The sequence below is a fragment of the Heterobasidion irregulare genome (assembly GCF_000320585.1).
Source record: "Heterobasidion irregulare TC 32-1 unplaced genomic scaffold scaffold_09, whole genome shotgun sequence".
Lineage (NCBI taxonomy): Eukaryota > Fungi > Basidiomycota > Agaricomycetes > Russulales > Bondarzewiaceae > Heterobasidion > Heterobasidion irregulare.
The window spans coordinates 1,377,625-1,403,051 of NW_009258205.1; the positions used below are offsets into that span (position 1 = coordinate 1,377,625).

Here is a 25,427-nt window from a genome sequence, read left to right on the forward strand (position 1 = left end):
GAGGCATCGATTCTCCGTGTCGATAACCAGTCGGCTGTTGCAGTTAGCAAGAATCCAGAGCACCATGGGCGGATGAAGCATCTCGATCTTCGATTCTTTTGGCTCAGGGACCAGGTAGAGGCTGGTGTGATTGCGCCAGCCTACGTTCCTACTGCGGACAACGCTGCAGACATCCTGACGAAGGCTGTTCCACCTGAGAAGGTGAAGATTTGCTGCGGCCTGATGGGACTAGAGGATCTGCCGCATTAGGAGGGTGTTTTGGACGCTGTAGAGGCATGCAATCAGGAGGGTGTGTTGTTTTTTGGCCGTTCTGGTTGATGTGGCATGGATGCCACATGGGTGCCCCCTTTGGGACTCATTGATTACTCGCCTCTACAGCCGGGAGCGGCCCTACAGCCGTTCCCAGAGCGGGTATATTGCTTTCTTTCTCCATTTGGACTGTCTCACTTTGTTTTCACTTGGTCTCACCTTGTTTCAGTTGTTTCACCGGGTTAGCCGGATGAGGCGGTCCGGTGTGATGTCATTGACACTCCGGACCGAGCTCCAGGTGGAGCTTTTGACCGCTTTGTAAGATGTTTCACATGTAATGACCCGTTGATGTCATACCTTCCTATTTCGTTTCTTATTGTTCTGTGTAGCTTAAATACCCGTGGTCCGAGGGCGATTCTTTCCTCAGACTCTTACCCTCTGGACCACAGGTGCGCTCCCCTCTGTTCTTTGTATCTACTCAGACTCTTACCCTCTGGACCACAGTCCTGTCGTTATAGAGCTTCTTTTTGGCACTCTCTCTGTGCCAGTCGCTTCATTGTCACTGCGCTCAACAGTCCCAGGCATTGGACATGTACTCTCTTCCCTTGTCATCTGCAAAGCCAAAATGCACTGTCCAGTTAGGTTCTCCGCATAGGCCTTGTAGCGCTTGAAAGCCTCAAACATGTCGCTCTCCAAGCACAGGACATAGACCACCTTGAGCTTGGTGAACTCATCAATGAAGGTGATCCAGTAGCGCATTCCAGAGTGAGTGGCAACAGGGAGAGGACCATGGAGATCAGAGTGGACGAGTTCAAGCGGCTTGGAGGTCACAGAGCCAGTGGAGGGGAAGGGGTGAGTGTGCATCTTGCCAGAGAGACAGGGCTTGCACACAGGGTCAGGCTGCACGTCCGAATCGAGCTGTAGGCCAGTAACGAGTTGTTCCTTCACCATCCTCTGCACTCCAGCATGGTGGTGGTGGCAGAGATGACGATGCCACAAAGACAAGTCAAGAGGGAGAGTAAAAGCAGCACCAGCAGACTGCAAAACAACGGTGGAGGTGGTCCCTTGAAGATAAGCATTGTTAAAACCATCAGGAACGATTGCCATGAACCACACTGCACCGTCCCGAGAGAAATGCATCGAAACTCCTTCTATTAGCACAGAGAAGTGCTTGTGCTGAGTGAAATACAGCACAGACAGAAGATTACAGCCAAGATCACAGGCTCCTACCCATCGCCATGTCGAGGGCAAGAGTCTATTACTACTATGAGGAAATAAAAAAAAACATATGAGAAAACATATGACAAATATATGATGTAATGAAGCAACATTTTGAACCTTATTCCTCGAGCAATCCCAAGCCCTCTCCATCAGCGGCTGGCACAAAACATATACAAACGCGTGCCACCCAGAAGTTTCACCGGTGTCAGCCACAAGTCCTCGCCGGAATTTGATCAGAACACAATTAGTAAGCTTGTAGGCTATGAAGAAATAAATAACCGATAAATGGCATAAAAGATGGCCACACGTCCGACTGAAGCAGTCTTAGCAGCACTAGCAGCTCAGGAAATCAATTTAGCTGATTTTTTAATCTCATTGTTAGGAAACCCTTATTATCAGGACCACCCTGTCCTTATCAATCTCATAGCTCGGAGCGGAGACCTCTGTACTGTATTTTACAAAAACAGGACATCATCTGGGATTATTATACAATGGGCTCTCGACACTGCCAAGCAATACCACTCTTCTGAAATTCTTGCTCTTTCAGACCCCGAGCATGGATGGCACTTTGGTGCAGTAAATGCCACCATAGAACAGCTAGAAAACTTTAAAATTGAGCAAATGGCCAAAGATCTAGAAAGGCTCTCACTGGAGACATGGAACCTTCTCGGAGCCATGTTAGGAGCCAACCGCGTGGCCCCTGCAACTGTTACCAGAGCCACCACAAGAAAGAGACGGCCAGAAAATAAGGAACCGCACCGGCGCGCAATGCTTCTACAGATTGTGGGTGTCAAAACATCTGTCATTATTGTGGATGCCTAGTGTTGAGCGCAGTGACAATGAAGCGACTGGCACAGAGAGAGTGCCAAGAAGAAGCTCTATAACGACAGGACTGTGGTCCAGAGGGTAAGAGTCTGAGTAGATACAAAGAACAGAGGGGAGCGCACCTGTGGTCCAGAGGGTAAGAGTCTGAGGAAAGAATCGCCCTCGGACCACGGGTATTTAAGCTACACAGAACAATAAGAAACGAAATAGGAAGGTATGACATCAACGGGTCATTACATGTGAAACATCTTACAAAGCGGTCAAAAGCTCCACCTGGAGGTCGGTCCGGAGTGTCAATGACATCACATCGGACCGCCTCAGCCGGCTAACCCGGTGAAACAACTGAAACAAGGTGAGACAAGGTGAAAACAAGGTGAGACAGTCCAAATGGAGAAAGAAAGCAATATACCCGCTCTGGGAACGGCTGTAGGGCCGCTCCCGGCTGTAGAGGCGAGTAATCAATGAGTCCCAAAGGTGGCACCCATGTGGCATCCATGCCACATCAACCACAACGGCCAAAAACAACACACCCTCCTGATTGCACACCTCTACAGCGTCCAAAACACCCTCCTAATGCGCCACATCCTCTAGTCCCATCAGGCCGCAGCAAATCTTCACCTTCTCAGGTGGAACAGCCTTCGTCAGGATGTCTGCAGCAGGAACGTAGGCTGGCGCAATCACACCAGACTCTACCTGGTCCCTGAGCCAAAAGAATCGAAGATCGAGATGCTTCATCCGCCCATGGTGCTCTGGATTCTTGCTAACTGCAACAGCCGACTGGTTATCGACACGGAGAATCGATGCCTCAGACAGGGAGTAGCCAAGTTCAGTGAGCAAATTGCGCATCCAGACGATCTCCCGGCCCGCATCAACGGCAGCAATGAATTCCGCCTCTGTGGTCGACTGTGCAACCAGTCCCTGAAGCTTGGAGCTCCAGCTGATTGCTCCAGAGCCAATGCGCAACACATATCCACTCGTGGACCGTCCGTTGTCTGGGTTGCCTGCATGATCAGCATCACAGAACGAGGTAAAGAGCTCCTTGGAGTCGGTGGGACCATAGACGAGTCGATAATCCAGGGTGCCTCTCAGATAGCGAAACACATGCTTCACAGCCTTCCAGTGCGCAATTCCAGGATTCGAGTTGAAACGGCATAGGACAGAGACCGTGTGGGCGATGTCAGGACGAGTGGCGAGTGCAAGGAACAGCAGGGAACCGACAGCAGAGATGTAGGGAACCTTCTTCATATACTCCTTGTCCTCAGTCGATATAGGAGCCATGGAGACAGAGAGATTGGTGCCAGGGACCATGGGGGTCTTCACAGGGGTTGAGTCGGCCTGTCCATAACGCTCCAGCATGTCTAGGATGTACTGGCGCTGGGAGAGCATCAGGCGACGATTAGGGCGATCCCTGGCAATCTCTATCCCAAGAAGAGCGGTAGTGGGCCCCAAATCGCGAAGCTTGAACGACCTAGAGAGCTCAACGACAAGATCATCGAGCAGGGACAAGGAATTCGACGCAAAAGTGCAGTCATCCACAAAGACAGGCAGAATGACCTTGACCTGATCCTTGGTGTAGACATAGATGCTGTTGTCAGAGTAGATCGCCTTGAATCCCATGCGCTCCAATACCGCCTTGAGCTTCTTGTACCACAGCCGACTCGCCTGCTTCAACCCATACAAGCCCTTCATCAAGCGGCACACCATCTCAGGTCCTCCCCGCTCAAATCCTTCAGGCTGCTCCATGTAGACCACAGTGTCCAGATCGCCATTGATGAACGCATGAGAGATGTCCACAGAGCGCAGGTGAAAGTCCTCGAGGGCAGAGAGAGCAAGGATGGCGCGAATGGCTGCAAACTTGGCTGTGGGGGCGAATGTCTCGAAGTAATCAAACCCAGGGCGCTGACTGAAGCCCTTGGCGACGAGACGAGCCTTGTAGCGCTCGACAGAGCCATCCGTGTTGTGCTTCACCTTGAAAACCCAACGAGAGCCAATTGCCTTGCAGCCCTCAGGGAGTGGAACAATGTCCCAGGTGCGATTCCGAGCATGAGCCTCCATCTCTTCCTCTGCCGCCTTCTGCCACTCATCTGCATCAGGGCGCTTCATTGCCTGACGATACGTCGAGGGCTCAGCCTTTTCGGCACCAGAGGTAAATAGGGCACGCTCGACTTCAGCCAGAAATGCGTCCTCAACAATGGGTTCCATCTCTGCCTCTCCAGAAGCATCAGGGGCGTCCTCGGCAGTGTCCGAATGAGCATCATTGTCTGCAGACAGTGTCCTAACCTTCCACCATTCCCCAGGAGCGCGACGAGTACGAGTGGAGCGTCGAGTAACAGATGGGCCTGGTTCAGGGGTAGCAGAGCGATTCCTGGAGCGCGTTCTAAGAGCAGGAGGTGGCGCTGGAATGACAGGAGGGGGAGCATCAGGAGGGACAATGGCAGGAGCAAGAGGTGGAGGAGGTGCTGGGTCTGCCACAGGATGATCCTGATCGATGGAAGCATCTTCGAGATGACCAGCAGGAGGAGGAGCATCTGCTTCCCCCCCCAGAACCGGCACCGGATCCACATCTGCATCCCAAAGACTGAACAGAGACGAAGGAGGAGGGGTGGCAGACTGGGTGTTAGCATCAAAGTGGCGAGTGCCAGGAAAGAATCGCTCATCAAAGTCTGCCCTTTCCGAAATAATGACCTTCCGAGTCGCAGGATTGTAGAACTTCCACGCCTTGTAGCCCTCAGGATACCCAATAAACACGCACTTCTCCATATGCGATCCAAATCCATCTCTTTTGTCTCTCTGCATATGCACATAAGCCAGGCAGCCCCAGACCCGCAAGTGCGAAACGTCCGGCTTCTTCCCATGGACCATCTCAAATGGTGTCTTGCCCTTCAGGGTAGATGTCCAGAGTCGATTCCAGACGTGCACATAAGCGGCCAGAGCCTCGCCCCAGAAAACAAGCGGCAAATGCGATTCAGAGAGCATAGCAGTGAGGGCCTCCATGATAGTGCGATTGGCACGCTCTGCCACGCCGTTCTGCTGTGGCCGATTGCGCGCCGTGTGCCTCCTAGCGATCCCATGCTCCAAACAAAACGAGTCCCAGGCATTGGACATGTACTCTCCTCCCTTGTCATCCTGCAGAGCCAAAATGCGCTGTCCAGTCAGGTTTTCCACATAGGCCTTGTAGCGCTTGAAAGCCTCAAACGCGTCGCTCTTCAAGCGCAGGACATAGACCACCTTGAGCTTGGTGAACTCATCAATGAAGGTGATCCAGTAGCGCATTCCAGAGTGAGTTGCAACAGGGAGAGGACCATGGAGATCAGAGTGGACGAGTTCAAGCGGTTTGGAGGTCACAGAGCCAGTGGAGGGGAAGGGGTGAGCGTGCATCTTGCCAGAGAGACAGGGCTCGCACACAGGGTCAGGCTGCACGTCCGAATCGAGCTGTAGACCAGTAACGAGACGTTCCTTCACCATCCTCTGCACTCCAGCATAGTGGTGATGGCAGAGACGACGATGCCACAGGGACAAGTCAAGAGGGAGAGTAGAAGCGGCACCAGCAGACTGCAAAACAACGGTGGATGTGGTCCCTTGAAGATATGCGTTGTTGGAACCATCAGGAACAACTGCCATGAACCACACTGCACCATCCCGGGAGAAATGCATCGAAGATCCTTCTATTAGCACAGAGAAGTGCTTGTGCTGAGTCAAATACAGCACAGACAGGAGATTACAACCGAGATCAGGGACATGCAGGACGTTTGAGAACTCCACAGACTGCGCCCTCTTGCCTCCAACGACCGGATTGAACACCACAGTCCCAACACCAGCAGAATAGATGACAGACGAGTCTGCAAGACGAATGGGGACAACAAAGGGACGATAGTTGCGAAGCCAGTGGCGATGGGGCGTCATATGAGAGGTCGCACCTGTGTCCGCATTCCAATCGAGGTCAGTGACGAGTGAGGGGGCTGTGGATGAAGGGGATGGAGCAGGGGAACGAAAACTTGCATTGCCTGCAAACTGCATGGGACCAGAGGCTTCAGGGGCCTGAACCGAGTGGGCCTGCTGTGGCTTGGACTTCTTTAGCTCCTCATTGATCCTCTTGAAGCACCTGTCATCAGTATGGCCAGTGGCACCACAGAAGTCGCACTTGTACTGCTTCCTGGGTGGCCTAGAACGTCTGTAGGAGGTGGAGGAAGAGGTGGAGGACGAAGGAAAGGATGCCACAAGGGCCTGTGCAGAGTCTGTGGGATCAGAACGACGCGCACGATTCAAATCCTCGCGCCTGAACGCGTCCTCGAGCTTGGAGCGAGACAAGACGTCCATGAGACTGAGGGAGGAGCGGAAAGTGTCAAACTCGGAGGGGAGAGACCACAAGAGGGCCATGCAAGTGAGCTCCTCGTCCTGCTTCTTGAGATCGAAGCCAGAGTCGCGGAGGTTCTTCAAGACGCGCATAGACTCGTCGACACGATGAATGAGGGACTGGAGGGACTCATCGTTGCGCTTCTTGATCGAAAAGAGGTCCTCCATCGCGTTGAAACGTGATCCAGCAGACTTCTTATTGAACTGCTCCTCCAGTTTGGTCCAAATGGCAATGGGGTCGTCCTCAATGCCATCCAAAACGCCTCTGAACTGCTCCTCAACTGAAAGTAAGAGCGCACCAGCAGCCTTCTGAGTATTCCTCTTCCACTCTGCCACCTCCCTTGCCTCAGCAGGCTTCTCCTTCGTGCCAACAGGGGCTGTCTCATCACCAGAGACTAGAAGCCACAGGCCTTTGAGACGAAGCCAGGCCTTGATCTCCTTGGACCAGGAAGGATAGTTGCGATTATTGAGAGGGGAGACAGAAGGGAGAGCGAATGAGGGGTCAGACATGGTGTGGCACGAGTGGCACAAGGAGGGAAAGGTGTTGGAAGCAATGTGTGACGATGGGAAAGGCAGGGAAAGCAATGAGGAAGATGTGGCAGCAAAGAGGTGTGGCCAGAAAGGTGTGGCACAGCAGATGGGAGACCAGAAAGTGTGGATAAAACGATGTAGAGCAAAGTCGCTAGAGCGCAGGGCCCATAACCTGTTGAGCGCAGTGACAATGAAGCGACTGGCACAGAGAGAGTGCCAAGAAGAAGCTCTATAACGACAGGACTGTGGTCCAGAGGGTAAGAGTCTGAGTAGATACAAAGAACAGAGGGGAGCGCACCTGTGGTCCAGAGGGTAAGAGTCTGAGGAAAGAATCGCCCTCGGACCACGGGTATTTAAGCTACACAGAACAATAAGAAACGAAATAGGAAGGTATGACATCAACGGGTCATTACATGTGAAACATCTTACAAAGCGGTCAAAAGCTCCACCTGGAGCTCGGTCCGGAGTGTCAATGACATCACACCGGACCGCCTCAGCCGGCTAACCCGGTGAAACAACTGAAACAAGGTGAGACAAGGTGAAAACAAGGTGAGACAGTCCAAATGGAGAAAGAAAGCAATATACCCGCTCTGGGAACGGCTGTAGGGCCGCTCCCGGCTGTAGAGGCGAGTAATCAATGAGTCCCAAAGGGGGCACCCATGTGGCATCCATGCCACATCAACCAGAACGGCCAAAAACAACACCTAGATATTGAAAACTTTGTTAGAAACAAACTGTTGTGATAAGCATTATGATACAGAGCATGTCCCAACAATGCAATGCTCTCGCCAGCGTGATTGGAATTTTCTTGCACTCTTGCAATGCACCCGAAAAGGTGATCAAGACACTGGCACGCATGGGTGTGTCGATCTCTATGCAATCTGTCAACAATGCCATCAGCGCGCTATCAATAGATGCCAAGCAACGAGTACGAGAAATGGGACAATTACTTACTATTGGCTACATACACGACAACTTTGATGTCAACTTCCCAACTTTAATTTCAACGGTGGAGAAGTCTGTGGATACCTTGGCACACATGACTTCGGCAGATGCATTTTGGCTGCAAGAATGCTTACTGGAGGACTTGAGGTGTTCGGAGCAGCTCTGGCAAAAGTCCCCTTTTAACAACTGCAAGGATGATCACTCAGGACCACAATAAACCTTCCTCGATATTCTCACCCTACATCCTGAGCCCGATATTGATCCTTCAGGACTCACACGAAGGGGCCGCTTTAACGCCTTCTTCTTTCGGGACACTTTGTTCTGGCACGGACCCAGTCATTTTCGGAGATTCCTAGTTCAGCATCATGACCCCGAAATTATTGAACAGATACCCATTCAGAAATTGGAGCACGCACCGTTGACTGCCATGGATATCAATCAGTCAAAGGTGTCCGGGAATCTAAAAGCGATAGAAAACATCTTGGCACAGGCAGGCATAGGGGATTGTGATACGAGTAGATCTGAAAAACATGGCATGGCGGAGGTCGTCAACATATTCGAAATGGTGGTGTTGTTTTTCGGTGATCTAGGGACCTGGGAGAGAGTGAACTCCTTGTTAGAGGAGCAGACAATTAAAAAGTCACCGTGGCATCGATACCAGTTTATCGTCTTCATCATGGGGCTCTTCCACCTCAAGATGGCCTGTGCTGATGCAATTTGGCGAATCTTCATCAATCCACCTGATGCTCGTCAGGATCCTAATTCATTGCTCAAACTGGTGGGTCAGTTGAAGCCCAAGGAAACAGGCAAGATCACCTCTGATCCTGGCTTTTGTCGAATGCATGAGGTAATTGGACATACCAGCATTTGCCTCCATCTGGATGCATGGCATGTCGAGGTGAACAAACAGCTTGTGTTGTGCAGTACTTTGGAGGAATGGGCAGAGAATAAGCCTTCAATGGAGGAAATTATGGACTTGTCTCACACTTTGGCTCGTGACTATGTTGCCGGACTGGGGAGCGATCATGTGGATCTTTCCGTTCTGCGCCATGACAGAGCCACGCGTGATCAACAGCGCGAGAACATTCTACTTATGCATCAGTACATGCTGCTTTATGAGGAATTGATGCACGCAATGAATGTTGGGGACGTCGGGCACCTCGAAACCATCTTCGCTCCATGGATTGCAATCTTGAAGGCTTGCGGCAAGCATAAGTATGCCAGTGCTATAACCCAATTCTTGTTGGATGTACACTTTGTGTACCCTGAGGGGCTGCGCTGCGTCGTCCGCTACAATGTACTAGTTAATCCTACAGGACAACCGGGGAAGTTTCGTGGTGTGGATTGGGTTATTGAGTTAAACAACCTGTTTACCAAGGTGAGTAACATTTACCATATAAGCACGAGATTCGGACTGAACAAAGGTCCCCAGCATATCTACGGAGGGTCAGGATCAAATTTTACAAAGGACAATGTCATCAAGGAGTCCTGTTTGATCGGGGTCTTCCAAAACTGTCACAAGAATGTTGAAGAGAACTTTCAGATACCTGGTCTGACGACGTGCAAGGGCCACAAAGATATGAAACGGACATTCAATAAACTCCTCAAATATACGTTGGATAGCGAACCAAACGTGTCCAAGGCTGGTCGACAGGCGCGTTACTACATCCTGGACATGATAGAAAAAGGGCTTGGCCTGATAGAAGAAAATGAATATAAGGTGGGATCAGATTCATATCGAGAAACTCCAGGTGGACAAGAGCGAGAGAATGAGGATAGGGAACATGAGATGGTTGACATTGAGATGGACGAAGAAGATTTGAGGGTGGAGCTTCAAGATCATGGAATGTTTTCGGATGATGGCCTGTAAGCAGAGAGGTTAGTATAGAGTGTATGGCTCAATGGTTGCATGCTCACGGATGAGGTACACGCGCAATATGTGACGAGGTCAAGCGTGATCCCTGCCATCCATAAAAATGGCTCGGAGGGATCACCTCCGAAAGTAACGAGCTTCCCGCGCGGAGGGATGGCCAACCCATCAAGCACACAAAGGTGCCCGGCAAGGGCTGTGACTTGCCTGCGGACGAGTGACCGCGGCTTGAACATGTCACTGAGTCCGGAAGGAATGCGACAGAAGGAGGAGAGGGTGCTATTCCTGGCACTAGGGATGAGGTGTTGACTGCATGACCGTGAATGAAGCCAGTAATGCTTGATTCAGTCGAGGCCTGGAGGCCTGCCGGGGTGGGTGCTAGCACAGCAGAGGACGTCACATCGTTTGGTACACCGTGCGAACGGACTGTTGAGTCATTTCCCATCGTCTGAGGGGTAGTTAACACCTGCACAACTGAGGTGGACGAGCACATTGTGCCCGATGACAGCACAAAATGGGCGGGTGCGGTCATGAAACGTTCCGCTCCATGCGGCGGTGTGTTTTCATTCTGTATCGGAGGGGCCCCAGCCCTTGACCACAACGATGGGCAGTTCTTGCTTCGCGCTGAATAGCCGCCAACATTGAGACTCCGCACAAAACCATGGAATAAGGCCGTACCTGTATGTCCCTGAATGCCGCAGGTCCCGCAGGTGTATACGTGCTTAACTCTGGAGGCAGTCGAAAGTGGCCCGGGCTCAGTGCCTGCATGTCTGTCGACCGTCGTTGAGAGAGTAACTGATGTTGCTGTGCGATGGGGAGCTGGCGTGGATGCAAATAATGGATGAGAGGGCTCTTTCACCCTTGCGCGTGCAGGAGTGTGAATGGGAGGAGCAACAGGTATGGGTGTAGGATGGGCTAGTATGATACGCACAACGTCCTTGCCCAACTTGTCTGCTCTACTCCATTTGACCTCGTGTTTGAGATCCCCCAGCAAGGCAATTCGACCGGCGTGCACTGCGTCAATGATACGTTGGATGATCTGATTTGACATGATCAATCCGGGCCCCAAGTCCTTGAGCAACGCGGGGCCATACTTTGCCGCCATGCGCTCCTTCCAATACTGGTGGAGCACATCATGCAGCTCCATATCAATGGGTGTCACGATATACTTGGTATCAAGATGGCGTGCTCGAGGCAGCGCAGGGAATTGAGGTCTCCGCGTCCGAGCGGCCGCACGATTGGTGAACTGGAGGTGCTCAAAGGCTTTGGGCGTGTAGAGTGAGCAACAAACGGGTGTCGTTGTAGATAGTCCACAACAACGGCAGCCTGTGAGAGAGTCTGTGTTGCATATGATGTTTTCGGAGCCTCATTATGTAAAAATCAATCAACAAGTATACAAAGATACACAACTTGCGGACTCACCATCCAGTTTGTCATTGGCAAAGTAAACTGTGGCCGGCACGCAATAGCATCACCACTCGCGAGTAGTGGCATTCACGATGTCGTCCACCATGGGTTCTAGCTCAACTCTGACCTGTTTCTTACCCTATCCCTTCTTCTCATTGACAGACTCAAAGGCCCCACTTGACTGCTCATACCTCTCGCGACAAGATTGGCACTTTGAGACGGCATTTGAAACAGGACCTTGTGCTGGTGTGTCGTCAATTTCGACTCTACTTTTCTGCATCACGCTGACTTGTTTGGCTTGACATATCCCTACTCCAGACCCTCACACAACCACCTTTTCTGAAATCGCTTGTCCAGCACTCTCGACGGCCTTCCGTTTTCCCTTCTTCTCAGCCCGCAAAGCCTTAGCGTTTGCCGCTTTTAACTTATCCTCATCAAAGTACTTTGCTTCGACAAACAGGATTGCCATTGCCTTGAGGTCCATTTGTCGAGCACCACGTCCAAAGCGCTGCCAGAGAGAGCAGAGTCTGCACTTGGCACACCATTGCACAATGAGTGCAATATGAGGTATATCAATCCCCTATTTATAAAGTCAGAATACTCATAAGACAGCTGTAGCCAATTCAAACAGACCGTTCCGAAGGAGTCCGTACAACATAGCCCCCATGTATCGCCATCTCGAAATGCCGCTACCTCTTCCTTGCAAAATTGTGAGGACATGTTGGCATTGAACCATTTAATCTTGTTCCCATGACTCTTCGGTAGTTGCTTGCGCAGGGACTTTGCTGCTGCCACAGAATCTGAAATGCTGTCGAAGAAAATGAGAAACTTTGGAGGGGGAGGATCCCCGGGCTTCCAGTCCCTTTAAATGATGAATGCGAGGTCTTCATAGGTACTTAAGGTGTGCTGTATTTTTCGAACCATGAGGTGCACATTTGGTCGATCGTTGCTCCGCCAAATGATAGCTGCCTTGCTGCGATCTATTTGTAGAATCTGTATGACATCGGTAAGAACAAGTGTGGGCAGTGTGGCGGACACCACATAAAATGGAATGTGTCGGGGAATAAGATACCGAAGGCGCCCTACTTGTTTTTATTTAGGGCGAAAGTCTCCCCAACTGCTAATACAGTGGCCTTCATCCCAGCTGAGACTGACAACGTGCGACACAAAAGCTTCATTTTTCCATAGCTTTTCGAAGCCCCCACCATCTTTCATGAGGACTTCCGGAATCACCATAATAGCCCTGTACTTTCCCTCTGCAATATCCTAGTACAACTCAATGTGAGAATTGAATATCAACTTAGTAAGGATGATCTATACCTGAAAGTTTCGTGGTGTTGCCTGTTCTGCATTCATGGCTATCGCACTCACTCCAATTGCTGCCAACTGGTCAACATTATGCTGACCTAGAATATTCAATGGAGTAACCACAATTTGAATACCATCTTTACGGAATAAGAGAGGCATCCAGAAAGTCATGGTCTTTCCCAAACCAGTCCCTGCGATGCAAACAACATCTTGGTCCTGTCTAATAATTGCCTGTATTGCTTTCAGCTGCCAAATACATGGGCGGCGACCAAAAAATTTGGTGGCCTTCTTGCGGATCTCTGAAAGAAGGGGGATAGTGGGGTGTTGTGAGTCGGCCATTGAGATGGCTTCAGCAGGGCTGGAATTCTGTAAATCCTGTCTACGCGATGCGCCGCAATAAACGAGATCAGATGACCGCTCTACCCGGCGAGGACTTGTGGCTGACACCGGTGAAACTTCTGGGTGGCGCGTGTTTATATATGTTTTGTGCCAGCCACTGATGGAGAGGGCTTGGGATTGCTCGAGGAATAAGGTTCAAAATGTTGCTTCATTACGTCATATATTTGTCATATGTTTTCTCATATGTTTTTTTTTATTTCCTCATAGTAGTAATAGACCCTTGCCCTCGATATGGCGATGGGTAGGAGCCTGCCAAGATCAAGGACATGCAGGACGTTTGAGAACTCCACAGACTGCGCCCTCTTGCCTCCAACAACCGGATTGAACACCACAGTCCCAACACCAGCAGAATAGATGACAGACGAGTCTGCAAGACGAATGGGGACGACAAAGGGATGATAGTGGCGAAGCCAGTGGCGATGGGGCGTCATATGAGAGGTTGCACCTGTGTCCGCATTCCAATCAAGGTCAGTGACGAGTGAGGGGGCTGTGGATGAAGGGGATGGAGCAGGGGAACGAGGACTTGCATTGCCTGCAAACTGCATGGGACCAGAGGCTTCAGGAGCCTGAACCGAGTGGGCCTGCTGTGGCTTGGACTTCTTCAGCTCCTCATTAATCCTCTTGAAGCACCTGTCATCAGTGTGGCCAGTGGCACCACAGAAGTTGCACTTGTACTGCTTCCTGGGTGGCCTGGAATGTCTGTAGGAGGTGGAGGAAGAGGTGGAGGACGAAGGAAAGGATGCCACAAGGGCCTGTGCAGAGTCTGTGGAATCAGAACGACGTGCACGGTTCAAATCCTTGCACCTGAACGTGTCCTTGAGCTTGGAGTGAGATAAGACGTCCATGAGACTGAGGGAAGGGTGGAAGGTGTCAAACTCGGAGGGGAGAGACCACAAGAGGGCCATGCAAGGGAGCTCCTTGTCCTGCTTCTTGAGATCGAAGTCAGAGTCACGGAGGTTCCTCAGGACGTGCATAGACTCATCGACACGATGAATGAGGGACTGGAGGGACTCATTATTACGCTTCTTGATTGAAAAGAGGTCCTCCATCGCATTGAAACGCGATCCAGCAGACTTCTTGTTGAACTGCTCCTCCAGTGTGGTCCAAATAGCGATGGGGTTGTCCTCAATGCCATCCAAAATGCCTCTGAACTGGTCCTCAACAGAAAGTAAGAGCGCACCAGCAGCCTTCTGAGCATTCCTCTTCCACTCTGCCACCTCCCTTGGGTCAGCAGGCTTCTCCTTTGTGCCAACAGGGGCTGTCTCGTCACCATAGACCAGAAGCCACAGGCCTTTGAGACGAAGCCAGGCCTTGATTTCCTTAGACCAGGAAGGATAGTTGCGATTATTGAGAGGGGAGACAGAAGGGAGAGCGAATGAGGGGTCAGACATGGTGTGGCACGAGTGGCACAAGGAGGGAATGGTGTTGGAAGCAATGTTGGACGATGGGAAGGGCAGGGAAAGCAATGGGGAAGATGTGGCAGCAAAGAGGTGTGGCTAGAAAGGTGTGGCACAGCAGAGAGGAGACCAGAAAGTGTCGATAAAACAATGTAGAGCAAGGTTGCTAGAGTGCAGGGCCCATAACCTGTTGAGCACAGTGACAAAGAAGTGACTGGCACAGAGAGAGTGCCAAAAAGAAGCTCTATAATGACAGGACTGTGGTCCAGAGGGTAAGAGTCTGAGGAAAGAATCGCCCTCAGACCACGGGTATTTAAGCTACACAGAACAATAAGAAACAAAAAAGGAAGGTATGACATCAACGGGTTATTACAGGTGAAACATCTTACAAAGCAGTCAAAAGCTCCACCTGGAGCTCAGTCCGGAGTGTCAATGACATCACACAGGACCGCCTCAGCCGGCTAACCTGGTGAAACAACTAAAACAAGGTGAGACAAGGCAAAAACAAGGTGAGACAGTCCAAATGGAGAAAGAAAGCAATATACCCGCTCTGGGAATGGCTGTAGGGCCGCTCCCGGCTGTAGAGGCGAGTAATCAATGAGTCCCAAAGGTGGCACCCATGTGGCATCCATGCCACATCAACCAGAACGGCCACAAACAACAAATTTGTCCAGCATCGGCTCGGTGAGGACTAGTTCCTCTGTTTACTCGTCCGACATCTGGATTGGACACCATAAGGATGACATTGGGGGAGGAGTTTCTTGATGGAGATGAAGCATCGTGGTCTTCGTGGAAGAGCATTTGAGTGAAAAAAAAGAATGAACTCAAGAAAAGTGGGAAAGATGATCTGTTGAAACTTTCTTGTCACTCTTTTATAGACTTCCCTCTGCTTTTCAGGATACTCCTGGATGAGGTTTGTCAGGGTATTGGTCATGAAACTCCTTCATGGCTTCCTCTGCTGTTCCTTTTAGGAGAGTGTAGGGTTCCTAGGTATTGTCTGCCTTGGAATATCCCACCCACTTGACCAAATACTTGGTTCCCCGTCCTTGTCTTTTTGAGTCCACAATCATTTCCACTTCGTAATGCTCTTCATCGTTCAATACCTCCAGTAGTGGTCTTGTGAATTTTTCCCCATGTGCCTTGGTTTCCCTATATTTTGTGAGTGTTGCGACATGGAACACCGGGTGGATCCTCCAATGTTGAGGAATTTGAAGTTTATATGCTAGGTTTCCTACTTTTGCCAGTATTTTGAAGGGTCCATATCTCCTAGGGGCAAGTTTGAATTTTGGATGGGTCGTCCGGATATAGGTTCCTTCTAGCCATACTTGGTCTCCTTCCTTCCACTGGGGAAGTTTTCTGTGAAGATCCCGGTCTTTGGTGTAATTGCTAGCTATTTGTAGACTGGCTGCGGCTTCTTCCTGGACTTCTGTGATTACCTTAATGCATTCAGCTACCACGGGTACCTTTGTTTCTAGCGTGGTGTCAGCTGAATAAGGAGGATTGAACCCGTATAGCACTTCAAAAGGGGATTTTCCCATGGTCAAATGTTTCCACGTGTTATGCGAGAATTCGGCAAACAGCAGAAGGTCCACCCAGTTATCTTGGTGGTAGCTGCAGAACATTCTTAGGAATTGTTTGATCTCCTGGTTTACCCGTTTTGTTTCTCCATCCGTCTGGGGGTGATAAGCTGTGCTGAGAGCAGCGGTGATTCCTAGCCGTTTCCAGAGTTCTCGGGTGAACTTGGCCGCAAATTGAGGGCCCCGATCAGACACTATTTTGGTCGGCAGCCTATGTCGATTGAAAACGTTATTCTGGAAAAGCACGGTTGTTTCTTCTGCCGTGATTGTTTTCTTGCATGGGGTGATGATTATGCCTTTGGACAGACCTTGGTCCACTACCACATTGATCGAGTCAAACCCTTTGCTTTCGGGTAGGTCCATGACAAAATCTGTTGAGATAAACCGCCAAGGGATGTTGGCGGTTTCCAAAGGGTGGATAGGAGGATGTGTCTTGTGTGTTAGGTTCTTTGTAGATTGACATACAGCACATCTGCCCACGTATTCATGAACGAATTTTGTCATGTTTTGCCACCAATAGTGTCGTTGTACCATTTCCAATGTTTTGGCTCTACCTGGATGTCCTACCGTAGGTGCGTTGTGATGCGTTTTGACAATAAGTCTTCGGATGGCATCGTCCTTTGGGACGCATATATGGCCGTTTCGTCTGGTAATTCCGTCTTCGTGTGTCCAATGTCCTAGTAGTCCCCTCATTCCTTGTGATCCCACTCGCAAGAGTTTGGCGAGGGCTACCCTTGTCAGGGCATCATGTTCTAATTTTGAGAGTTGGATGAGGGAGATGAGGTCTGAGGATGCGATTTCCATGAACTTAATATGCCGTGTCGGAGACGGTTCCACCAATGTTTTGTTGCGTCTGTTAAAAAGTTTGGCCGGGAGCAAAATTTGAGCTTTGTTATCAGATTCCACCCCCTCACTTAGATCTGGACGCCTGGACAGAGCATCAGAATGATTCGTTGATCCTGCTTTATAGCTGAGTGTGAAGTCAAATCTGCTCAAATAGAGGCTCCAATGGGCGTGTCGCTATGATAGGTCTCGCGCTGTTTGGAAATGTTCCAGGTTCTTGTGATCTGTCCAGATCTCGAATGGGTGTCATGTGCCTTTGAGGTAATGGTTCCAGTGTTCCAATGCTTTTATAATGGCCAAGAGCTCGCGATCGTGGACGTTGTAATTCCGTTCTGCTGGTGAAAATGACCCAGAAAGGAATGCAACTGGGTGCCAGTCACCATCTTTTCCTTCTTGCAGGAGGGTAGCTCCATAGGCGATTAGTGATGCATCCGTCACAAGTCGATATGGATGCATGGGGTCTGGTTAATTTAGAACGGGTTTACTGATAAATGCCCTTTTTAATCGTTCAAAAGCTTCTTGGCACTTTGAAGTCCAGTTCTATTTTGCATCTTTTTTGGTGAGGTCATGTAGAGGGCGCACGATCAGTGAGAACTTGTCGATGAAGCGCCTGTAAAAATTTCCTAGACCCAAAAAGGAACAAATGTCTCAGACTGTGCATGGAATTGGCCAATCTTGTATCGCATCCACCTTAGAGTCTTCCATAGTGACATAGTCTTTTGAAATTGTGTATCCCAGATATTGGAGTTTTTCTTTATAAAACTCGCATTTTTCTGGCTTCAGATAGAGATCATTGTCGTGTAAGATCTGGAAGACTTGGTTCAGGATCTGAATATGTTCCGCCATGGTTTTGGAAAAAATGAGGATGTCGTCCATATATACAGTTATTTTCCGGGCTGTGATGAGTTCTCTAAATATCATGTTCATCATGGCTTGGAAGGTGGCGGGTGAGTTGGTGAGGCTGAAGAACATCGCCGTGGGTTTGTAGGAACCCAATGGAGTGATGAAAGCTGCCTTCCACTCGTCTCCTTTTTTGATTCGTATATTGTTATATCCCCATCGTATATCCAGTTTACTGAAAATGGTGGCCCCTTTGATCACGTCCAGCAATTCTTGGATTAGTGGAAGGGGGCACACATTTGGGATGGTGTACGAGTTCAAATGGCGGTAGTCCTGTACCGGGCGCAGTTTTCCATCTTTCTTTCCTATAAAGAAAAATGGGGCTGCTGTTTGCGAGGTGGATCGATGGATGGTCCCTCGAGTGAGATGTTCCTTGATGAATTTTCCTAGTTCATCATGTTTCTCTGGGCTCAAGGCGTAGATTTTTGGTACTTGAGGTTTGAAGGTTAGTTTCAGATCTATGGCGTGGTCCCAATAAGTATGTTCTAGGAGTCACTGCGACTTTCATTCGCTGAAGATGTCCAAAAATTCGTGATGCGCCTTAGGGACTCTTTCTTTTAGATTGGTAACGACGATTTTGTCCTCCAAATCCTAGTCGAAGCTGGCAAATCCTGATGGTTCGGGAGCTAGTTTCCAAATAACTGGTTCCTCTATGGCCTGTTTTTCTGAGGGTTTATCTGGGAGATCAGGTTTTCCCTCGTTTGGTGAAAGAGATGGCTTGACTTGAGCCTTTTGTTTCTCTTCTACGTATTTCCTTATGTCCTGTAAGAGCTATTTCCTTTTGAGGTATGCTCGTAGTTGGACACCAAATGTCCCGCTATGATCGCAGAGTCCAACATCTTCTGATAGTCTTTGGAGATATTCTAAGCGCTGTTTTTTGCACTCACTGATGCGTGGTTTGTGCCATGGCTCCACGTCTGATAACCGCCTATTGTTTTGCGGTTCTTCCCTTGCCCTAGTAAACCCATGTGGTTGGTGGCATTTTTGGGGACACCAATCAAAGTGCACTTCACATCGCCTCCACTCGATGGAGGGATCCTAGTATTTCAGCCAATCTGTTCCCAGGATAAGGTTGTCCTTTCCTAGATTGGAGATAAAGATCTGGACGTGCTCAGTGTGCATTCGTCCACGGATCTCCCGAATAGTGAGGTTCACATCCAAGGGGGACTGGATGAGACCTGCTTTATTAATAGTGTCATTGACGTTCCGGATGCGGATGGGGTTATTGAGTGTGTAGGTGGGGAAACGATGTTTCCTGACCCATGTCTCGTTTACTATGACCCCTTCACATGCCGAGTTGATGGTTGCCTTTGCTCCAGCGTATTGGTACCTGTTTGACACCTTCACGTTTAAGCATATGGGGGTAATGATGCGGTCATTCATTGCTTCGATACAAATACATTTGTCTGCGTCAAACTTGGGCCTTCCTTGACCTCTCTCCTTTGCTGGTGAAGGAGAGGTTAGGAAAAACACTCCGCATGTCCCAAGATTACTTTTCTTGCTTCATCCTCTCCTAGTTCTCCTAGCATTGCTCCGATTCAAGCAGAATGACTGATGCCTCCGTTTCCCCATCGTCCGTTAGGCGACATAACGTGTTGCTGATGGTCCATTTGGGGTCGTCCGGATGGGGCAGAGTACGGATGTTCCATCGAAGGACCAGGTTGTGGTATCCGCTGGTCGTTGCGATGAGCATCCTCCGTCTCCACTCCTCGATATATTCCCGCTTGGTCTCCCATAGCGGGTGCGTCGCCTTCTCCTTCCAAATCAACTGCATGGTTTCTTCTCCCTGTCGTACCCATGCGTCTCTTCGAGTTTCCTCAAACTGGTTGAACACCTCTTCGGGCCGACCAGCAATTAGCACTGGAGTGTCCTAGCTTTCCACAGTTAGAACAAGAGGTGGTTCGCTTGCCGTCAAACTTTCTCTTTTGACTTTCGGTGTTATACTTTCTAGTAGCGTCGATGTCCATGTCAACCACCTGGTTATTCATTTTCCGAGGAGCATTTGTGGAGTTATAGCGGATGGCGGGTTGGGTGTGAAAACAGTTTAGGTAGTCATTGCGGAAGGAGGTGGAGTTGGCAAGGATGGCTTTTTGAGCAGTTCTGGCTCTAAGCCGTCCATCTATTTCACAGGCGGTGTTGATCCAGTCCTGGATTGTGTCCTTTGGTTGAACTTCCTTGTCATATATTTTGTCCATGACGCACAGGTCTAACCCATATTGGAAGTAAGGGACTTGCTCCTTGTCAAAGATGTTGGCATCGGCGGCAATGAGGATGAATTGGTTGGAGTATTCATCAACCGTCATTTGTCCTTGGGAGAAGGCCATGAGTGCACTTTGCGCTTTGTCGGTCTTGCCCGTCTCCCTGAATTGGAGTTTGAACTTGGCTAAAAAGTTCATCCAGGTACCTAGATCAGTGGGAGGGTCCACTCCTACTGATTTGAGGAGGAAGTTCTCAGCCCAAGCTCTTGCCGTGCCATATCTCATGCATGAGAGCACCAGGGATATCTTGTCTTGATCGGTCTTGTACCGGTCAGATTCTGCTGCGAAAAGAAGGAGGCATTGGAGCATGAATTTCTGGGATTCAATGTGGTTGCCTGTATAATTGTCTGGGAGTTTGACTTTTCCTCTCCCGGGTTGTACTGTCGCGGAAGGGGGGTCCGTAGAAGTCGAAGCTTGTCCCGACATTTCAGCGAGCGGTTCGTTTCGGGTGTTGATCGGTGTTTGGTTTGGTGATAAGTCAGAGTCTGATTGTGAGGTTGTTTCTTCTTGCTCTGAGTCTTCAGGGATTACCGGCGCCGGTTCCCTGTATTGGGGTGCTAGTTCCCACTGGCTCTCTATTTTGTTCCAAATGTCCTCTTCTTCTGTTCTATCTTCGAGGATGAAGTAATAACACCCATTTCGGTATGAGCAGTTATCGTGATTCGGAGGGGCGAATCTGTTATTGTCTTCGTAGACCCAAAAGTCCCCTTCGCGCCGGATAGGGCGGTTGTTGTGATGGAGTTGGTTATTTATACGTTTAGTGCCGGGTGGATATTCCTAGCCTAGGTCTTGCTTCAGGGTGTGTGTAGTAATGCTTTCTTTATGGGAGTCTATTATCCCTACCAAGGAAGGTTATGAGAGAGAGTGTGGCAGCAAGCTAGTGCGAGCAAGGTAGGGGCAGAAGAGTCTATTCTAGTGTTACGAACTGCTCGTTTGGTAACCCCAAGAGTAGGAGGTGCTTCCCTAGGTTGCTTGTAGAGAGAGGGTGGATCGATGGTCTCGACTGTACATATAGCACAGGAGCCAGAGATGTATTGCGATATGGCAATGAGGAGTACTGTAGGAAGACAGTACTAGAATGAAGTAGACAGTGCGAGAACTGCCTAAGAACGAAGGGCTGTAGTAGGAAGACTACAGCAAACGAAGAGAATAGACTAAAGATCCTCAGCCTACTCTATGGGCCTTTTATACTACTTTAGGAAATAGGGTGTGAGAAAACCGTATATGTATCTGTAGGTATTCTCTAAGTTGTCTTTCTCGATAACGACTACTCTTGTGCTTCTCTGTTCGTCTCCTTCTGGCCAGGAAAGACTAGGAGCTTTATGCCCGGTATGTGAGTAGTTTGTAAGGCGGCATTCTATGCCCATCGCAATATGGCTCGTGATACTTGACCAACGATAAGGTGATCCGTTGGGAGTAGATGACCAAGGTTATTATCTGTACCTTGTTGTACGCCTCAATTTGTGAGGCCGCTTGATATTTGTGATGATCATGTTGGAATAGACCGCCGTTAAGGCCTGGCAGAATGTGATCATAACAGATTGCCAGCGTTCACGCCCTGTTGTTTGTTGCCATTCTGGTTGATGTGGCATGGATGCCACATGTGTGCCACCTTTAGGACTCATTGATTACTCGCCTCTACAGCCGGGAGCAGCCCTACAGCCATTCCCAGAGCAAGTATATTGCTTTCTTTCTCCTTTTGGACTGTCTCACTTTATTTTCACCTTGTCTCACCTTGTTTCAGTTGTTTCACCAGGTTAGCCAGCTAAGGCAGTCCTGTGTGATGTTATTGACACTCCGGACCGAGCTCCAGGTGGAGCTTTTGACTGCTTTGTAAGGTGGACCATCTGTAATGACCCGTTGATGTCATACCTTCCTATTTTGTTTCTTATTGTTCTGTGTAGCTTAAATACCCGTGGTCTGAGGGCGATTCTTTCCTCAGACTCTTACCCTCTGAACTACAGGTGCACTCCCTTCTGTTCTTTGTATCTACTTAGACTCTTACCCTCTGGACCACAGTCCTGTTGTTATAGAGCTTCTTTTTGGCACTTTCTCTGTGCCAGTTGCTTCATTGTCACTGCGCTCAACAAGCACACCCTTTATGATGAAGATGGCTATCCTACATATGCTAGACCAAATAATGGGTGCACTTTCACTTGAGGCACTATGCAGTTTGACAATTGTGATGTTGTTCCTCATAATCCCTATTTTCTTGCCAAATATAACTGCCACATCAATGTAGAGGTCTACGCTTCTATCAAGGCCATCATATACATTCACAAGTATATCCATAAAGGTCCTGATCGTGCCACTAGTGAAATTGGAGATATTGATGAGATTAAGGACTATGTGGATGCTCACTATATTGGACTTATGGAGGCTTGCTGGAACATCTTTGAATTCCCAAGGCATTTGGAGTTTCCTTCAAGTTTATTGTCTTCCTGTTTATCTTCCTAATCAGCAGCAGGTCTATTTTGATTCTGATGACAATCCTGAAGAACTTCTCAATAGTAACAAGTCCCAAAAGACAGAGTTGACTGAATGGTTCATTTCCAACCAAAAGTATCCTACTACCCATGCTTACACTTATCAGGACTTTCCTCCCTTTTATGTCTGGAATCAAAAAAATAGAGCATGGACACCACATATTCAACACTCAACTATTGGCAGAATGTACTATGTTCATCCCTCAGCAGGAAAGCGCTTTTACTGCACATCAGGAGATGGAATCAAGGTGTTATTCCCACCAGACTCACAAAACACCAAAACCACCAAAATAGTGTATCCTGAGGTATTGCAAGGCATTTTGGATAATCAATAATATGTCTTAGATCATAATTATTGTAACATGGCTAACAATTATAATAGGACTTGAACAAAGACTGTAGTATAAAACATATATAGAAATTTCTTACACTTTGACTCTCAATCCCCACTCTAACTTTTTATATGTATGCTTGAAATAAAACTGCTACTCTAACTTGGCTGCTTGACTAAAACCCAATCACAAACTAAGCACTATAATACAAACATAGATTAAGCACTGTTACACAACCTCAGACTAAGCACTGCAACAAAAACTCAGATTAAGCATGGTTGCGCCATCGCAACGCAATAGGTGAGAAGCTAGTCCTAGGAGAAATGCATGGAAGATCCTTCTATTAGCACAGAGAAGTGCTTGTGCTGAGTCAAATACAGCACAGATAGGAGATTACAGCCAAGATTAGGGACATGCAGGACATTTGAGAACTCCACCAACTGTATCCTCTTGCCTCCAACGACCGGATTGAACACCACAGTCCCAACACCAGCAGAGTAGATGACAGATGAGTCTGCAAGACGAATGGGGACAACAAAGGGACGATAGTTGCAAATCCAGTGGCGATAAGGTGTCATATAAGAGGTCGCACCTATGTTGGCATTCCAATGGAGGTCAATGATGAATGAGGGGGCTGTGGACAAAGGAGATGGAGCAGGGGAATGAAAAATTGCATTGCCTACAAACTGCATGGGACTAGAGGCTTTAGGGGCATGAACCAAGTGGGCCTGCTGTGGCTTGGACCTGGTGTGGGATAAGTGGCAGAAGCAGGGAAAGGGAAGGATGTGAGATAATAGAAAAGGGAGGAAAAGCGATGGGGAAGATGTGGCAGTAAAAAGAGAGTGGCCAGAAAGGTGTGGCAGAGTAGATGTGAGACCCAAAAGTGTTGATAAAACAATGTAGAGCAAAGTCACTAGAGTGCAGGGCCCATAACCTGTTGAGCGCAGTGACAATGAAGTGAGTGGCACAAAGAGAGTGCCCAAAAGATAGCTCTATAACAACAGGACTGTGGTCCAGAGGGTAAGAGTCTAAGCTAAATACAAAAAACAGAAGAGAGCACACTTATGGTCCAGAGGGTAAAAGTCTGAGGAAAGAATTGTCCTCAGACTACGGGTATTTAAGCTACACAGAACAATAAGAAATGAAATAGGAAGATATGACATTAATGGGTCATTAGAGGTGGTCCACTTTACAAAACGGTCAAATGCTCCACCTGTAGCTCAGTCTGGAGCATCAATGATATCACACAGAACCACCTGAGTCAGCCAACCCAGTGAAACAATAAAAACAAAGTGAGACAGTCCAAATGGAGAAGGAAAGCAATATACTCACTCTAGGAGTGGCTGTAGAGCCACTCCTAGCTGTAAAGGCAAGTAATCAATGATTCCATAAGGTGGCACACATGTGGCATCCATGCCACATCTATTAGAATGGCCACAAATAACACTATAGGCTTTTTCTAAGCAGAATCTGTGCTCAGAGACACCCAGTAGAGCAGAGTAGAGTTTGAGAGAAAAGCCAGTAAGGAATAAAGCAAAGGAAAGCACAGATGAGGGTCCAGGATAGATATGATGATGGTTGATGACAGAGATTGGGTATCGCAAGGCTCGCAGTAGCCCTGGGCATATGCTAACTAACTCTGTTTCAAACTCTGACACACTCCGTTTTACCTCCCAAAGCCTATGAGGCAGTGGTATAATGTGGGTTATCACGTGGGATTAGCCAATGGCTAGTTGCCACTGGACCCCTACTGTTGCCGTCTATTTAGAGATAACATAAGCAGAACATAACAAAAAAGACTGAAGAAACTGACCATCTCAATGGGATTAAGCTCAGAATTGAACTTCAGAAGAAAGATATGTTGTTTGTGGCCATTCTAGTTGATGTGGAATGTGTGCCACATACATGCCACAATGTGGACTCATTGATGACTCACCTTTACAGCTGGGAGCGGCTCTATAGCCACTCCCAGAGTGGGTATATTGCTTTCTTTCTCTATTTGAACTTATCTTACTTTGTTTTCATTGTTTCACTGGATTGGCTAACTTAGGTGGTCCTGTATAATGTCATTGACACTCCAGATTGACCTACAGGCGGAGCTTTTGACTGCTTTGTAAAGTGGACCATCTGTAGTGACCCATTGATGTTATACCTTCCTTTTTTGTTTCTTATTGTTCTGTATAGCTTAAATACCTGTGGTCCGAGAGCAATTCTTTCCTCAGACTCTTACCCTCTGGACCACAGGTGCGCTAATGAGCATGGGTATGCTCTAGGCACCAATACCCCACTTTTCACAGCTTTTCAGTATTCTTTGACCATTTGGCACACTTAGGATTGAACGATCCCAATCTATTTGGCGATCTCAGCCATTTGTCAGGTGCCGACTTTCCATTTAGACCTCTGCACAGTCGTTCGGAGCTGTTCACAGTCATCTGATCCATCTATCATTACTCTCAGCAGTAAGGGCTCTCCACAGACCATCGCTAGTGTATCAGTGCTCCCTTCTGTTTTTTGTATTTATTCAGA

At 48.7% G+C, this 25,427-nt stretch overlaps 6 protein-coding genes across 6 annotated transcripts; 2 read left to right on the forward strand and 4 right to left on the reverse strand.

Annotated features, from left to right (window-relative positions):
• Window positions 1–1,767: 1,767 nt before the first annotated feature.
• On the forward strand, window positions 1,768–8,341 carry HETIRDRAFT_326030 (uncharacterized protein; the record flags this gene model as incomplete). The annotated part of the gene is made up of 4 exons (XM_009551897.1): window positions 1,768–2,147; window positions 2,251–2,364; window positions 5,358–5,451; window positions 7,907–8,341. 4 exons carry the CDS (start codon window positions 1,768–1,770, stop codon window positions 8,339–8,341), a joined length of 1,023 nt encoding a protein of 340 aa, XP_009550192.1.
• Window positions 8,342–8,686: 345 nt separating this feature from the next.
• HETIRDRAFT_325386 (uncharacterized protein) lies at window positions 8,687–9,994 on the forward strand (the record flags this gene model as incomplete). The annotated part of the gene is made up of 2 exons (XM_009551898.1): window positions 8,687–9,502; window positions 9,557–9,994. The coding sequence occupies 2 exons, from the start codon at window positions 8,687–8,689 to the stop codon at window positions 9,992–9,994; spliced, it is 1,254 nt and encodes a 417-aa protein (XP_009550193.1).
• Window positions 9,995–10,557: 563 nt separating this feature from the next.
• HETIRDRAFT_429262 (uncharacterized protein) lies at window positions 10,558–13,048 on the reverse strand (the record flags this gene model as incomplete). Its single annotated transcript, XM_009551899.1, has 10 exons — window positions 10,558–10,641; window positions 10,673–10,813; window positions 10,926–11,257; window positions 11,417–11,443; window positions 11,593–11,644; window positions 11,736–11,981; window positions 12,035–12,201; window positions 12,298–12,394; window positions 12,557–12,667; window positions 12,773–13,048. 10 exons carry the CDS (start codon window positions 13,046–13,048, stop codon window positions 10,558–10,560), a joined length of 1,533 nt encoding a protein of 510 aa, XP_009550194.1.
• An 899-nt stretch (window positions 13,049–13,947) lies between these two features.
• Window positions 13,948–14,499, reverse strand: HETIRDRAFT_55839 (uncharacterized protein; the record flags this gene model as incomplete). The annotated part of the gene is made up of 1 exon (XM_009551359.1): window positions 13,948–14,499. A coding segment is annotated over one exon (552 nt), but the record flags the coding sequence as incomplete, so codon positions are not given.
• A 4,370-nt stretch (window positions 14,500–18,869) lies between these two features.
• On the reverse strand, window positions 18,870–19,127 carry HETIRDRAFT_27976 (uncharacterized protein; the record flags this gene model as incomplete). The annotated part of the gene is made up of 1 exon (XM_009551336.1): window positions 18,870–19,127. A coding segment is annotated over one exon (258 nt), but the record flags the coding sequence as incomplete, so codon positions are not given.
• A 515-nt stretch (window positions 19,128–19,642) lies between these two features.
• On the reverse strand, window positions 19,643–20,509 carry HETIRDRAFT_164183 (uncharacterized protein; the record flags this gene model as incomplete). The annotated part of the gene is made up of 1 exon (XM_009551900.1): window positions 19,643–20,509. One exon carries the CDS (start codon window positions 20,507–20,509, stop codon window positions 19,643–19,645), a length of 867 nt encoding a protein of 288 aa, XP_009550195.1.
• Between the last annotated feature and the right edge of the window lie 4,918 nt (window positions 20,510–25,427).